Source organism: Lissotriton helveticus, chromosome 7 (assembly GCF_964261635.1).
Source record: "Lissotriton helveticus chromosome 7, aLisHel1.1, whole genome shotgun sequence".
Taxonomy (NCBI): Eukaryota; Metazoa; Chordata; class Amphibia; order Caudata; family Salamandridae; genus Lissotriton; species Lissotriton helveticus.
In genome coordinates this window covers 148058645-148075945 of record NC_136068.1, presented here as the reverse complement: position 1 = coordinate 148075945, position 17301 = coordinate 148058645, and the positions used below count along the sequence as shown (strand labels likewise).

At 44.9% G+C, this 17301-nt stretch overlaps 1 protein-coding gene across 4 annotated transcripts in view; it reads right to left on the bottom strand.

The window, feature by feature from the left end:
- SYCP2 (synaptonemal complex protein 2) overlaps window positions 1-17301 on the bottom strand; it is a 2783385-nt gene that overhangs the window by 723978 nt on the left and 2042106 nt on the right. For all 4 annotated transcript variants that reach the window (XM_078651823.1, XM_078651822.1, XM_078651824.1 and 1 more), the window contains one exon: window positions 15587-15772. In XM_078651823.1, the coding sequence (XP_078507949.1) occupies window positions 15587-15772 (186 nt within the window). The remainder of the gene's footprint in view (window positions 1-15586; window positions 15773-17301) is intronic.

Genomic DNA, 17301 nt, shown 5'->3' with positions numbered 1-17301 from the left:
GGTCTTCTCGCTCCGCCTCAGAAATTTGCCCGGTATGTGCACACCCGAAGGAGAACGATGTTCATGTTGTCTTCTTTTGTAGGGGCTACGAGAGGAGCAGGAAACACTGGTTAGTCCCCTTGCTTAGAAATCTTGGATTCAGAACTTTTCTACCCGCGTACAGAGTCCTAAAGACAGATTTGTCCCCCACTGTAGTTTTTGCACTGTCCACATTTTTAACCGCTGTGTGGTACACTAGAAGTCGTTGTGTAAAAATGCTTGTGTAAAACCCTTGAAGATTTAAGACGATTATAATTCCGTGGTAATTTTCCCACTTTTAGTCCTATTTTGATCACTAATCCTGTTTAATACGTTTTTAAATTTTATATAGAATGTAATGTACATCTTTTATGATCCTGTGATCGAAATAAAGATTATTCGAATCGAAACCTAGTGACAGCATTGAGACCTCTGTAGTCCACACAAAACCTCATCTCTCTCTTACCATCTTGGGTGTGAGGTTTTGGCACCAGGACTATTGGACTGGCCCAAGGGCTCTCTGAGGGCCCAATAACTCCCAGCTTTTAGACCTCTGTCCTAATACAGTCCTTGACATGGTCAGGTTGCCTGTAGATTTTACTCTTGACAGGCAGACTGTCACCAGTGTCCACCTCATGGGTGCACCAGCTTGTCTGACTTGGGGTCAGGAAAAACAGATGTCTGAAGGACTGAAGAACTTGTCTGCAGTCCTGTTGCTGATGCTCAGAGAGGCTGTCAGCAAAGACTACACCATCTACTGAACCATCATCAGGGTTCTGAGTCAGCAGGTCTGGGAGAGGGTCACTCTCTTCCTCCTGCCCCTCATCTGTAGCCATGAGCAAGCCCATGTCTGCCCTGTCGACAAATGCTTTAAGTCTGTTGACATGAAGCACCCTGGGAGTCCCAAGGTCCACCAAGTAGGTGACTTCTCCCTTCTGTTCAACTATAGTATGGGGTCCAGACCATTTGTCCTAGAGTGCTGATGGGGCCACTGGCTCCAACACCCACACTTTCTGTCCTGGCTGGTACACAGTCAGTACAGCCTTGTGGTCATGCCAAGCTTTTTGGAGTTCTTGGCTAGCCTCAAGGTTTTTAGAAGCCTTCTTCATATACTAAGCCATCCTGGAGCGAAGACCAAGTGCATAGTCCACTATGTCATGCTTAGGCTTTTTGAGAGGTAACTCCCACCCTTCCTTCACAAGACATAGGGGCCCCCTTACAGGACGCCCAAACAAAAGCTCAAAAGGGCTGTAGCCAACACCCTTTTGTGGGACCTCTCTGTAAGCAAACAGAAGGCAGGGTAAAAGGATGTCCCATCTTCGCCTCAGCTTTTCTGGTAAACCTTTTATCATCCCTTTGAGGGTCTTGTTGAATCTCTCCACATGCCCATTGCACTGTGGGTGATAGGGGGTGGTGACACCACATTCCTTCCATATTACAGTTAGATATCCTGACATGAAAGTTTGCACCTCTGTCAGAGACAACCTCCTTTGGAAACCCCACTCTGGAGAAAACTCCAAGTAGGGCCCTTGCCACAACAGGAGCTGTTGTGGTCCTCAGGGGAATATCTTCTGGATACCTGGTGGCATGATCCACTACCACCAGTATAAATCTGTGCACAGATGCTGTTTGGGGGTCCATTGGTCCAACAATGTCTATCCCCACTCTCTCAAAGGGTACCCCCACCACAGGTAGTGGTATGAGGGGGGCCTTTGTTGTGCCACCTGATTTGCCACTGGCTTGGCAGGTAACACAGGAGCGAAAAAACTCCTTGGTATCTTCTTACATGTGGAGCCAGTGAAAGTGAGGGACAAGCCTGTCCCAAGTCTTGTTCTGGCCCAGGTGTCCTGCTAGGGGAATATCATGGGCCAAGGTAAGAAGGAAGCCCCTAAATTGCAGAGGTATAACCAACCTCCTGGAAGCACCAGGTTTGGGGTCTCTAGCCTCTGAATAAAGGAGACCATCATCCCAATACACTTTTTGGGTACCCTGAGCATTCCCAGCAGCCTCAGCAGGAGCCTGCTATCTGAGGGGTTCAAGAGAGGAACAGTCTAATTGTGCCTGCCTCAGATCTGCCATGGATGGTCCCCCTGTCCCAAGAAACTCAACCTGGTCAGGCTCAAGCTCTTCTAGGACAGTTCCTTCTTGGATCTCAGAATCATCCTCCTGGGAGGGCTGATCCTCAACCTGAGGCAGGGGGAAGGCACTGCCTTAACCCTCTTGCTCTTTCTCTTGGGTGGTGTCTGGTCCATTGTTCCAGGATCCAGCACCTGTTCAGTTAAGCACTTTTTGGCCTGTGACCTGGTCACAGCAAGGACATGTGCTGATATTCCCAGCATTTCTGCATGGGTCCTATACTCCACCTCAGACCAGACTGAGGTTTCTAGATCATTACCTAACAGACACTCTACAGGAAGGTCAGAACTCACAACAACTCTTTTGAGCCCAGTTACCCCTCCCCAGGAGAAGTTAACAACTGCCACACTATGGGAAGTAGTGGCATTGCTAGCGTTGGTCACTAGGTAATTCTCACCTAGTATGATCTGTTCAGGGTCCACAAAGTTAGGTGTCACCATAGTGACACTGGCACATGTGTCCCTGTAGGCCTGAGCCATCTTATCATTAATTAAAGGCGTCTGCCTGTACATGCTCAGATTACTGGGACTTACAGTAGAGGACATTGCCATGTCCCCATCATAGACAAGAACAGCCTGAGTTGGTACTCTGACTAGGCCAGAGTCCACCTCAGTTCCCATGGTCAACCCTACTACACCCATTTGCTGGGAACCACCACTAACAGCTGGACTAGGGGGAACAGTTGCCTTAGGGGCAATGGTGAATGGTGCTGTGCCCTTCTTGGTGCACTCACTAAACCAGTGAGAGACTGATTTACAGTATCCACACCAGGGCTTCTTTGGGCCTTCTTGTTTCTGTTTGTTCTTTTTGGAGCCACCCGCCCCCTGTGCCTTTTGGGGGCCTGGTGAAGACTTCTGTTTTTTTGGTTTCTGCTCATTACCCTTCTGGTCTGCTTTTTTCTGATCACCGCCCTGGTTCTGTTTTTTCTGCTTAATCCTAGTTCTGACCCATTTGTCTGCCTTCTTTCCCAATTCTTGGGGAGAGGTCAGATCAGAGTCAATCAGGTACTGATGCAATAACTGGTTTTGACAGTTGTTAAGGATTTGCTCTCTCATGATCAAATTAAACAATCCTGTATAGTCCCTAACTTGACTTCCCAATAACCAGCCTTCCAGAGCCTTAGTGGCACAATCAACAAAATCAGTCCAGTCCTGAGTCTGTGTCTTCTGGGTATCCCTGAACAACAACCTATATTGTTCAGTGGTTAGGCCAAACCCATCAATCAGAGCACTCTTCAGGACAGAGTAGTTGTTAGCATCCCCATCACTAACTGTGAGGAGCTTATCTCTACCTTTTTCTGAAAAGGAGAGCCATAAGATTGCTGCCCACTGACTTTGGGATACATGCTGTACTTTGCAGGCCCTCTCCAAAGCAGTTATCCATTTGTGAATGTCATCCCCTTCTTTGTAGGGGTTACAATCTTGCTTAGGTTTCTATTATCATAGGACCTATCTTCATCCATAGGGATATTGCTGCCACCAGTGGGTTCTAACCCACTCTCTCTGTGCTCTCTAGCACGAGCAAGCTTCTCTTTGGCCAAGGCATCTTCAAGTTCATGCCTCTCAATCCTCAGAGCAGCCTCTCTCATTCTGGCCTCATGTTCTCTTCTCTGAGGAGAGGTCATCTCTCTCTGAGCAGGGTCATGAGAGCCATTTGAAGCTTGAGATTGGAGAGTTTCCCTTGCGTGGGATCTTCCTCTCCTCTGCCTCTAGTTAAGCCCACTTGGGGGTCTGTATGGGGGCTGCCCATACTGACTCCCATGTATGCTTAGGTTAGCCTGGCTAAGTCTTCTGACTGAGACCTGGCTGTTTACCTCAGAATCCTCCTCCACTATCTCCTCTTCTTCCTCTGGTTCAATAGTATCAGGGGCATCATCTGTGGAGGGAAGGACTTCATCTGCACTACCTGAAGCACCTGAATTAGGTGTCTGTTGAGCATCATACTCTTCTAAGAGCTCAACCAGGAATCTGAGGGATGGTTTGAACCCTGTTTTAGCTTTCTAGTAGTACACAATTGTCTCAATTCTTGGAAAGCTAAGGCTTCATATCTCAAAGCAGTCCTCAAGGGATCTGCCTCTACAGGCAGGGAACCACTGGGGTTCACTGTCTGAGACATGGTTTCTAGTGAGGTGTGGTGTTGCACCTACCTACACTATTTGTTTTCCTACAGAACCTTTCTAGGAGTTGTAGTCAGGGTGTGCTAGGCCCTTTGCTCTACAACAGCTAAGTTCAGTAGAACTTAAGTATACAAGACTTGTTTTATATCTACCTATAGGTACCTATGTGATCTTTCAAATGATATCTCAAGATTACAAGTGGTAAACAACAGCAAGCTCTAATCCCAACCGCTGCACACCAATGTAAGAAGTTGGCCTGGTATATGATGTTCACTATTCTAGTGATCACCTTGCACCAGTCCAAACAACCCTTATGGTGATGGTTGTAAGTCAACCGTATAGACCAGCTATCCTAGTGGTAGCGTGGACAGAAAAGTCTTAGGCTAAAAGACTCTAGAGGGCGTGTAAAGCCAGCTGTTTTACCATATGTAACCCCTTGAGTATCAAATGAAAGGACACCACACAGGATATATATAAAATATATATGTATTTATTTCTAACACACTCCTCTGAACTCTTTATGAGGCCAGAGGCCAAAGCACATAACAAGACACTTAGTTATTATACGTTAGGTTGCACAATTTAAGGTTAGGCCCTACGGGCGAAGCAAGCCATATATTAAGAAAGTGGTATAAGTACCACGTCACGAGAAAAGGAAAGGCCTAGGGCCTAGGGAATCGCTGGGGCTACACTGTCTTAACAATAGTTTAGAAGTAGGAGGCCCACAGGCGGCGCGTGCAGTGTCTTTACACACACGCGGGATTCAATGCAAAGTCAATGGGAACTTAGAAGTTAGATTTAGAAGGATTTAGGACACTTCCGGTTTAGCTAGGAGGAAACAACTAAAAACTTAGACACTTGGATAGTCAATACCCTTGGGAGCACCAAAGTACTCGTGTTACCTCACCTACGGACGGCGCGTGCATAGGTGTGAAGATGTGTCGGGTTTCGTCGTTGGATCCTATGGAGACCTGAAGAAAGAGGCTGCAGGCGACCAGGAGGAAGATTTCCGGGTGGATCCAAGGGTGGATCGAGGATGAGGAGGACCTGAAAGCAGAGGGGACAGAGTCTAGGTCACTAGCCAGTGACCGGGTGGAACCAGGGAGGAATCAGACGACGTCGAGGAGCAATCAGGTGCTATCTTGAAGCTTGTCTTGGCAGCCACGTGGACCAGGAGGCGTCGACGACGACCAGGTGCTGGAGACGACTGTTCCACGAAGGATCTTGCAGATGGAGGGGTCGACTTCCGGATTAGAGTCAACAAGCCTTGGCCAAGGCAGCCCACGCAGGATACAACAAAGGCTTCTGGTGCAGACCAGCAAGGTCTGAGGTGCCTCACCTTTGCAGGGAGGCAAGGGCCAGTCTGGAGCAACCAGACCAGCGAGTCGGTTCAAAAGGATTGTTGTCACAGAGGCTACTAGCCAACGGGCCAGCAACCGGACAACGCGTTGAGCAGAACAAAAGCAGAAGGGCCCCACGCAGAACTCGTGGAGTGTGGGGGGGCTGATCTTCATCGCAGATGGAGCTCGGGATCGGGGTTTCTCAATCCACAGTGTACAGCTTCGAGGGTACCTCAGGAGCTGCACAGGTAGCAAGTTGCAGGCTTTCCAAGATGTCCGGTCCCACGTGTCTCGTCGTCTCCACGGATCCCAGCTATGCTGCAGTCGTGAAGAGAGGGTCAGAGATGTCTGGAAGTCTGGGTCTTGTCAGGCTCTGTGCTCGGGTTCCGGCGGGAACATCGACAAAGAAAGCCATTGATTTACTGGATGGTGCCTGGTTGACCAGGGAGGTCACTCTTGGCCACAAGGGAGATTCTTCAGTCTTCAGCTTCAGCAGAATGTCGAAGGTCCAGAGTTTCGTTTCAAGTTTCGGTTCAGGATTAATCTAAAGTCTCATGACTCAACCCCTGCCTTTATACAACTAAAAGGGGCTGGATTACTTTCTAGGTCCCTCCTATGGGTGGGACCAGGAAAGGGGGTGGTTCAACCCCCTTTCCTTTGTCCAGTTTCGCGCCAAAGCTGGGGCTGGAGTGCCCCAGCAACTGGTTTGAACCGGGGTATGCATGGAGCACCTAGGGTGCTCCAGGCAGTATCTCATTCTATTCAGCCCTCCCTGTCCCAATACACAAAGTCCTGTCTGGGGTGGTGCTCGCACCTCCCCAGGCAGGAAACTTATTGTCCAAACCTCCGTGACTGGAAGGACTCCCAACAGCAGGAGGTCAGACTAGTTTTGGTGGCTGCAGCGTCCATTTTGTGACGCTGGGGCTCTGGTTAACTTTTAACCGGGATAGTCAACAACAACATGTCTTCTCCGTTTAGAAGGGTGGAATGCTAACCCCGTCGCCAGAATTGGCGAGGGGGTTGTATTCCAAAGCATATGACACCTTACACGACATGTTTTTATAAAGCCAAACCAGAGTTAGCATTTAACCGCGAGGTTCATAATGCACTTAAGAGTATATGGTATGGCAATATCATAGAACAGCTATAAGGACATGGTTCCTAAAGCTGTAGACAGGCCCAGCTCATGCTAGAGCACCATCTCACACATAACCAAGCACTCTGCCTCCAGGATTGTTAAGGCCTGCAATAGGAGTGACTTATAGGTTACTATGTGTCTATATATAAGTAGGTATAGGAATACCATACCTAAGCAAGGGGTGATTACACGACCTTGCCCCAGCTGAGTGATAATCCAGTTGTGTCTATTTGAGTGGCCAGCCAGGGGTGGCATAATACATGCTACAGCCCCTGGTAGGCCTTTGTTACACCTATGCCCTGAGTACCTAGGGTACACTTCAGGAGGGACTGACAAGGTGAACCAATTCCCAATCGTGTATGTACCTAGAGTACATGGTGTAAATTTAGAGAGAGTGCATCTGGGCTGTGGGTCTGATTAGCAGGCCCACAGCCACATCTAAGTCGAAAACCAGTAAAGCAAAGCAAAAAGTGGGGGTGACCATAGGAAGCAGACCCTACTCTCCTACAACGGTGTCAAACAGATTCTTAACTCTGAGTACTCTACAAGACATCGATTGACAATGGGGTTCTTGTCTCCCTAGCATAGAGCCCATCCGTACAGGAAATGACATAGCTGATTATGGTGTCGATGGACTAGCTGATAATAATTTATTAGAAAATTAACCAATCGCTGTCACTGACACTGTGAACATGTATGTGGAGACCGTGCACATCAATATAGATAAAGCGAGTAAAGGTGTGTCCCTTTGTGTTAATCCAGGACAGATATTAGAAAATGGATAGACAGTTGTAACCTGGAATATTGCCGGACTAGTAAAGAAACAGGACTCACTTGGTTGGGTAGAATTTATTAATGAACATGATGTAACTTGGTGTATAGACCCTATTTATATAGAAGGGTTTACTTCATACTGGTTACAGGAAGTACCCTCACCTGCAGGAAGACTCTTGTTTCTGATAAGCTACCGGCTATTGTTAAAAAGAGCTGTTACAATTAGAGCACAGTCTCAGATTATATGGTTGTCTTGTAAAGACGGCAGGAACGTGGTCATAGTTAATTACTATAACAATGTGTTTGATCAAACTCACAGTAACATTGAAATTGAGTTAGACAAAGGGCTTGATAATTTGTTACATTTGACCAGGACTAATATCACAATCATATGGGTTCGGGATTTCAATAAGCAAACATGTTCATTATCTATGAGGAAAGTCTGCGGGTATAGGAACCACCAGGGTGATGATTGTGTACACTTCCCACATAATGACTATTGTGGTGCTTGAAACACTATGATGTCCAAATACGACCTGGAATTGTTACAATGTACCCCTGATACCTGTGGGGGTTTAATTCTGAATTTTATAGGTAGAAATGCTACATCCGTTATTGATCATGTGTTAATTTCTACAAGTTTATATTAAATGTGTTCCACCCCAAGAATCTCCCAGTTAGCACTCAGTGACCGCAACTGTATTATTATGTCTACCCTTGCCTGTTGTCCAAAAGTTGTATCACAACAAAGTAGTATTATTAACATTGCCCCTATTAGACCGAATGGGACACAAATTAAATGGGAGGGGGTGGATCCGCAAAGGTAATACACGAAATGGTTACTACTACAAGTTGGTTGTAATTTGCGATTTCTTAGAGTGAAATCGCAAAACTTTCTTCTTTCTTACATACCATTTAAGGAATCGTTTTTTTGTGATTCCTTAAATGGTAACGCAAAATTAAGGAATTGCAAATTTTGCGATTCCTTAATTTTGCGATGCGATTTTTTTAATACATCGCATTTCCCGTTTTTTTGTCGCAAACGCTGCTATTTTGCGATTCGCAGCGTTTGCTACAAAAAAAACGCTTGATACATCTGCCCCTTTGTCAATTCCTGAGTTACTATCACGTCTTTATTGTGAAGCATGGGTAATACACTTTTCAAGCATTTTTAATCTGATATATTATGAATATCAAGGTCCCAAAATCCAACACAGAGCAGATAGCTGGTTATACCTCTAAACTTTACACTAGATGAGATTTAGATGGGACTGCCCGGAAGTAAGGGAGGGAAAGCTCTGGGCCCTTGCGGGGTCCCAGTAGATATTTATAAAGCAATTACAGTTTTATGGGCCCCATCCTCACTAGAGTTTTTAATTCAGCAGTGACAGATTCCATACCACCGACATGGGGCCATTCAGTTATAATTCCTATTTTAAAAAAAGGAAATAAATCGGAAGCTAAAAATCATCACCCTATTTCTCTACTTGACTCATCAGTAAAGGTGCTTAGTAAAGTATTACTGGTAAGATTGGAAGAGTGGGCTAATGAGAACCAGATACTCTCTTCAGTTCAATACGGCTTCAGAAAAGGGCTAGGCACAATAGAGCAATGTATTAACTTAGAACTTTTAATAGGAAAATACAGGTGTGCCAAGCAGGGGAATTTATACCTGTGCATTGCAGTTTTTAGTAGTGCCTTTGATCTTGTCGATCATACTATCTTATGGCCTATTCTGCTTAACCTTGGAGCTCCCAAACCCATAATTTTTTTTTCTGGCAAGGTTGTATGAATCACTGTCATGTAAAGTTTGCTATGGACAGTGTGGTGAGTGCACACCAAATTTTGCTGTTAAATGAGGCATCCGCCAGGGTTGCATCTTAGCACTATTGCTTTTTTTTATTATTTATAAATGAGGTCGACAAAGCCCTTCGCTTAGTACAGGTGGATGCACCTCAAATTGCTGGTACTACTGTACCAGTTCTGCTTTACGCAGATGATGCTGTGTTACTCTCTAAAACACCGGTTGGCCTCCAACGATTAATTGGATACATTTGGGATTTTTATTGCCAGTAGGAAATTGTTAATTAATAAAACAAAAACTTTTGCTATAGCATGTGGCCCTAAGCCCAAGAAATGCAAGACCTTTTACATCGATAGTACCCCAGTGGAAACAGTCAATAATTTTTGTTACCTGGATATTACATACTCAGGCAATGGGAATTGGACGCGTCCGTTAACTAACGTCTGAACAAAAATGATTAACACATGGGATCTTTCGTTTTGCATCAAATTTAGGTGACTACTGTATGAAACATATGGTAGATATACATACGGCTAGATGTGTCGCCATTGCTTTATACGGTGCAGGGGTGTGGGGCCATAACTGGGAAAAAAACTTTTTTATTTTAACGCCTTTTAAGCTTACCTACCTCAGCTTCTATCGAAATAACTCATCAAGAAGTAGGTTTAGATTATTTATCTGATCGGATTGCTATGCACCCACTATTGCTATGGGGATCAATTTGGGCCAAAGATTAAACCAAATCTACCCAAACTGTCATTAAGGACTGTCTCCTTCTGGATAAAAGCCTACGTATTCCCTGGTTAAAATATATCATTGATTTATATAGTGAATTATTTAAGCTTCCGATCCATGATGATCCAGGACAGGTGATACATTTATCTAAACAGGAGATAAGGGATACATTTTTTTGCCCATAAAAAGAGCTCCGCATATGGGAAGTAGGGAAGCAAACTACCTTTATATTTTATCAAACAATCGATATTAGAATAGGGTTCCAAGATTATTTGTCTACAGTCACAAGGTCCTCACACCGCTTTGTTCTAATTAGACTTCGGCTGGGAATAGTATACCACCTAGTTTCTTTCCCTATTACAAGGATGCATCCAACCACCCTTGTGACGAACAGTCAAAACAGAGCACTATGCACTTTATGCTCTTTTGTAATTTCTATCTGTATTTTAGGTGTAAGAACAACCTATGCTATTATGATTTTACTTGTTTCTCTTGATGAGCCAAGGATACGTTTTTATGTTGTATCATATATACAAAAAGCAATTGATGTAAGACAAGGAATTGTCCTTGTCAACTGAACAATATGGTATTTATAGGATTGATCTATGTATGGTGGACATTGTTGTTTTGGAAATGCTTTTAAAACATTTTGTATGCTTTTATGGATATTGCACACACAGAATAAAGCTTGTTGAACTGAACTGAACTGCATGTCCTCTATTCGCAGGGAATGCAGGACGGCTTAAGAGAGTATATTCTTCTATAGACCAGTTCTTTACAATCCAACATTCTTGAATGCATACTATATTGGCTTTCTGTTCTTTCAGAAATTGCAATTTATTGTTATCAGTGTGTAAGCCAGCTGCATTCCAAGAGACTAATTTGAAAGCCTTAGTAGGAATAATTCCTAAACCTTATCCCCGTAGAGATATTAGCATTGAGAGCCCCCGCCACCCAGCTCCATTTTCTATCTTCCTCATCTACAGACTGTTTTATTTGTTCTATCTCTCAGCAACCAGAGAAACTCTACTACCACCTTTTGTAATAGAGACCTGCATTATACTTTCTCCCTCAAGTGAGGGACGTCTAAAGAAGAGAGGACAGAATGACAGTTGACCTGGCTGTTAAGACCATAAAAAGTATGTGAAGATTTTTTTAAGAGCTGTCTTCTTCCATGGAACAAGAACATAAATACCACGGCATTGTAATTTATCAATGTTCAAGATTATTAGATTGGAATTCACCTTAGAACAGAAGGTCACTCTAGACCCTCCATGGATAAAGTGAGCTAAGACTTGAACCAAAGCAAGATCACTACTCTGCACCATTTGAAGGCCGGGGATGTCTCAAAAACAACCCAGTAGGAATGACCTATTCACATAAAACTCCTGATCAAAAATGGAACAAAAGTCTAGGGACTGGGGTATCAACATCGGATGACTGGCCAAGATATCCCCAATAGGCCCTCTCCCATTAGGATTATCAATATCATTGTCTCCTAATGTAGAAGAGAATATTGCAACATTAGGGTTCAAATTATGCGATGTCACCATTACGGAGTTGAAACTGAGGCATTTTCTCCTTGCAAGTCTGAAGTTAGATTATATAAGTTCCTTGGTGACAACAAAGGACCTGATTACGATGTCGGTTGGAAAGATTATGACCGCTGGTGAGAGGCTTTCCGACGACATGGTAGGTTTAAAGTCTGACTGCCATATCATGATGGCGGTGGTCGGTGTTTAAACCGACCGGCGAATCTGACGCAGTTCCGACGTGCTCAAGGATCCCGTCAGCCAGGTAGAAACCCTCATAATCCCTTAAGGATGGCGTTTCGCCCGTTGGGATTATGATTTTGGTTTCCGACAGCCAATCCATGTTGGCCTTTCTGACCTGGATTGGCTGTCGGAAACTGACTTTGAGGACCCCTAGCAGGGCCCTCTTCCCCACAGGCCGAATGCATTTGGCCCTGGAGGGCGCCACCCCCCGCTTAACATCCCTGTACCGTGTGTCAGTCTCTCACAGTGCCTGCCACATGGTGCAGGGATATTTAAAAACTTCAGTTTTTCAATGGGAACTTGTGTTGCAGGCGGTTGCCGCCGCCCACACAAGCTCCCATTGAAAAATGTACGTTTGCGATCGCACCTTTTGCGGTTGCATCCTAATTTCGTGGTTGGAACCACCGACCTATGGTCGGGCGGTTCTTTCCACAAAACGGTGTTGGTCGTTGACAACTTCAACCGACATCGTTACAACGGCCATAGACTCTTATATTTGCTTCAACTTGTCCTTCTTCTCCCTGTTCTGCAAGTCGAGATGGGATTCAAGGTCAAATTTAACTCAAAGTGCAGTCTCTTTCTTATTTTTCTAGATATTCATCAGAGCTTTTTCCTCTTTAACATCTTCTGCATGTGGACACTTTATTTTTAAAATTGATCTTCTTATCCTCCACTACAGATGATTGGACTGTTACATCCTTGCTTTTTTGAAAGATGGGGAAGACATTCTCTACCTATTCATTTCTGGACATGGGGATGTGGATGGCAAAAGCGAGGAAACCTCAAGCTCAAAAATCCTCTCTAGCGAAAAAGGGTGGTCTTTTTTTTTTTTAAATACACAACCCTGCAGCTGCAATTTGGAGCAGCATTCACTTGAGAGGAATTAATTGGGTTGGAACTCCAGCAATGATGTTGAGACAGGCACCCTTTGGAAAAAGCAGACTTATTAGAAGAAATAGGGAAAGGAGAGGAGGCTTTTCCTTTTAAAAATCCTTGGTCCGAAATGGCATATTATTAGTCAGGAACATAAGAGGATCCAGAATGTGATTGGCGTTGTTCACATATTTCTCCATTAGGGCCAATATAGAGGACAAAACAATTTCCAGGCAATGCAGAGATTCGGACAACAGAACCTGATTGGCTACTTGGTAAATGTGGACTCGAAGACAAATCTGGAGTGATTGACACCCTTGAATTTGTTATGGAAATATCACTGGATGTACTACTGAAAAGATGCATCTTGATGGAAGGACCAATAGATGTATCCCTTATGTTTTCCCCTGGGTTTAAAGGAGATGGAATATTGGTGAGTACTTTAGATGTCTGAGGGCCATGGCAAAGTCCAAATTGCTATCTGGGAGGGTATAATCTTCCAATCAAGAGCCTTCCTCCCTAGTTTCAATATTTGTTTCAGTTCATGACCCGATTGCACTATTCCGAAGTGTAAAAAAAAATTGATTTGACCTATTGAACATTTCTATTTCCACCTCCACTTTTCCAGGGGGCAAATCGGATTTACTCTCCATAGCTGCCACTTTATTTATTCCTGCCTCTCTTTTAGAGAAGAAGGTGGAAATAGCATTAAAACCTTTTAAGCTATTTATCTGTATTACACAAAACTACTTGAGGGTTGAAAGGTGTGAATTGGTATCTCACAGTTCTAACTTTCTAAGTGAGGATCATCAAAAGATTTTTGAGAGGTCGTCTCACCCCTAACTTATCATGGCATGCTTCATCATTTGACGACCTCTCACACTGGGGTAGGAGCAATGCCACTCCAGCAGACTCATCCGAGGGCAGCTAGTCCGAACCCTGGGAGTTCTATTGTCAGGACAATATCTTGAGTCCTGTTATTTAGACAAGATGAGAAATCGTAATAAAAAATACCTAGGGGTATAGTCAACTGTTAGTTTATTATGGAGTACCACTGGTATAGTGAACATATTCAAATATCGTCACTATGTGTAATCAATGAAACACTTGACCTTGGGGAACATAATTACCAACATGTTTTGACCTTTTTTTAATAGCCTAAAGCAGGTCTTAGGTCTTCTTTAGGGTAATGAAAAACTCAAATGTGGTTTATTACCACACCATGTGAAAAAAACAATAGGGAAGGAATTAATCCACACCCTACCAGTCCCTTCTATTAATTCTACCACCCGAGTTCAAATATACTACGTGCGTCATAGCTAGATGTGGGGGGCTTCACCTTCATTGTCACACATTCGTCAGAAGAATGATGCTGTAGTAGCACCTAGTTGTGCACCCTCCACTGCACCCTCCACTGCCCTCTGTATTGACCTATTAGGGAATTAGCTTTGTTTTTCTTGCAAAGCAATTTCCCTAACCGCATCTTCTTGTCAGTCATGCCTCAGCCCTCAGTTACCCTTAACCTCTGGCCTTGGACCCGACCAGGTGCCGTTTCTTCAGACTTTTACCTGGATAGAATCCTCATAGCCCCAATTCGACCAATTATTGATGCTACAGGAAGCTTAGGGAAGTTACTCTATTAACTAAATTTTCTCTCGATGCTCAATCTGTGACTCTTTATAAAATAATCTGTACTTGATTAAGTTCGCCCCAAGACCTGGGGGGCAGAGTCAAGAAGGGAGAGTGTGGTAGCGGGCCCACTGCTGGAGCAAGCAGCGCCAACCTAAAGTCGGCCGCTTCTGCGCCAGCCCAATAGTTGGCTTTGCCCTTGATACCACTTCTGTCCCCGATATGGCTGCCAGCACTCTACCCGCCTTTTACAGGACTGCTTGGGCTGTGTTTAAAGAGAGAAGGAGCAGCAGGTATATAAAGCGGGCGGGTTTGGCGGGGAGATACAATATCCAGACAGACTTATTGGGCTGAGCACAGAGTCCTTAGAGTGCCAGGCCCTCTCCTTCACTTTTGCCTTGGAGTGCCAGGCCCTCTCCTTCACTTTTGCCTTGGGCCGCTTGCCGAATTTCCAAACAACCGTTATTCACGTGCAGCCACTCCTCCGTTCCCCTCTGCAGCGCCTCTGCTCCTCTCCCTTCTGCTCCAACAGTCTCCTCGTCCTAGGAACTCTCCAACAAGTTAGGTTTTTAGGTATAAACTAAAACCACTGAACCTAAGGAGGGCTTGGGGGGGGGGGGGGGGGCGGTTGGGCTAGAGAGGGAGTTCACCGGGCCGACTGTAAGCCGTGCCCAGACCTAGCTGGACTGCTTCGGCGTAGGGCCCCGACTCACACTCTTACGTGTGGTAGCTACTACCACCGCGTTCTGGCCTTACTTTACCTTCTGCTCGGCTTTGTTCTAGATTCTCCAATCTTTGTGGCCGACTGTCGAGCCCGGGCCGACATTTTCTCCTTCTCCGGCCTGGTATGTTGAGTCACGATCCTGCCTCAGGCCTGCCGCCACCTGCGCATCCCCTCTCAGCGCAGCTCTACGGCTCAGCTCGACTGTGGCATCTGACATCACGACGCTCAATTCACGGGCCGTCACCGTGTAGCATTTCCTCCCATTCGTTCGATCCGCAAAGCCGCAAAACCATCATCCATCACAGTTCACCACATGCATAAGCAATGCTTTATACCCCATATAAATTCAAAAACAGACATGTAATGTCTTCACATACATGCTAGTGATCAAGCATACACCAATTAATAGTCTATCCATTTTATAGAGAACATAAATGCCCAAAGGCACAACTGAATGCTCTAATTCACTGTTCAACTTGCAATAATCATGACAAATAGTTATAGTGCAATTTACTGTTCCTTACCAAATTTCTGGACTTTTCTGCCATTAACGAAGAAGGCTTTATAGATTCAACCTCACTCTCTGTCTCAGAATTTGAAAGCTCCTTATAGCTTTTATTTTTCACTGTTGCTCGTCGAGGACGTTTGGGCACTCTCTCATCTGCATTTCTTTTAGCAGTCTTTGCATTTGTCTTACTTCTGTCAATAACCTTAAAATGTGAACATGTGAAAAAGAAACGTTAGTGACTGTAGGAACTAGCCTATGCCTTCTTTAGTCTATACCTATTAGTGTATTACGACTATTTAAGTTTACTACTAATACTACTATTTTAAGTACCGGGGACTCCCATCATGACAACGGGTAATAATTCAAGCATGTGAATCTATGAAAGTTCCAATACTGGAGTAAGAATCTTTAAACATCTAATACTTTCTACTCATTCTCAATTGTTGATGAAATGTTATGTAGTGAAAGTATGAACCAAGTTTTATACTTCATTGGATAGTGGGTGGCAAATGGACATCCACTGCCTCATTTAGAGGTTGGGGTAAGATGGTTTTTCTGATAATGGGATCACCGTTTGGAAAAGCATTGAGCAGGCACCACATCACAAAGAATAGCTTTGCCCATGAACTGGCCTATTTTGGGTGGCCAGTCTGATTTCTACAAGAGCTTTTCCTATCAGGGTATTGGTAAACTATGGCGGTCATGGACAGAAAGGGCACTATTCACAAAAAACAACTTACCTTCGGTAACAATATATCTAAAAGAAAGTTTAGTTTGATATAGATTCCTTACAATAGAATTACCCCCAGGCGCCAGGCTGGATCTGGAAAGTTTTTTCGTCAGCAGTATCTCTGTGCGCCGGGAGGTGGCGTCGGTCGGCTCCGCGACTATAGTTGGTGTTGTGTCACCGGGGTGATGTCGCGGTAGCTACTTAGATGCCGCCCTCGCGTGCATCCCAGAGCAATAGTTACTGCCGTCGACCTGGTAGAGTGGGCGCGTAGCCCCACTGGAGGCTCCTTCTTCGCCAGAGAATAACAGACTTTGATACACAAAACGACCCATCAGGAGTTAGTCAGTTTGTGTACGGCTTCTTTGCACCCACGTACCCAACAAAGAGCTGGTGATCCACCCAGAACTGTTTGGTGCGATCCAGATAAAAGGAAAGCGCACGTTTTGGGTCCAGACGGTGGAGCCTCTTCTCCTCTTTCGAAGGATGCGAAGGCGGGAAGAAGGTGGGCAAAGTGATGGTCTGCCCGATGTGAAAGGAAGTGACAACCTTGGGGAAGAAGGATGGACGAGTCCTGAGGACCACTTTGTTCAGATGGACATACAAGAAAGGAAGCTTAGAAGAAAGAGCCTGGAGAGGTGATGGCAAACCTGGAAAGTAGTCTTAAGTGTGAGAAGCCTTAAAGGACAGTTGTGAAGCGGCTCAGAGGGAGCGCACATTAAATAGGTCAAAAACAGATTTAAGTCCCACTGAGGCATAACGAAAGGAATAGGAGGAAAGAGATGAGCTATGCCTTTCAGAAAACAATTTACAACCAGGGACTTCAAAAGAGAAGGCTGATCTGGAAGCCTAAGGAAGGCCTAGATGGCTGAGAGATAGCCCTTGATAGTGCCCAGAGCAGAACCCTGTTGGCCCAAAGAAAGGAGGAACAAGAGAACCTCAGAAAAAGGGGAAGGGAGGGGATCCAAAGGCTTTGCTATGCACCATGCCACAAATTTGTTCCA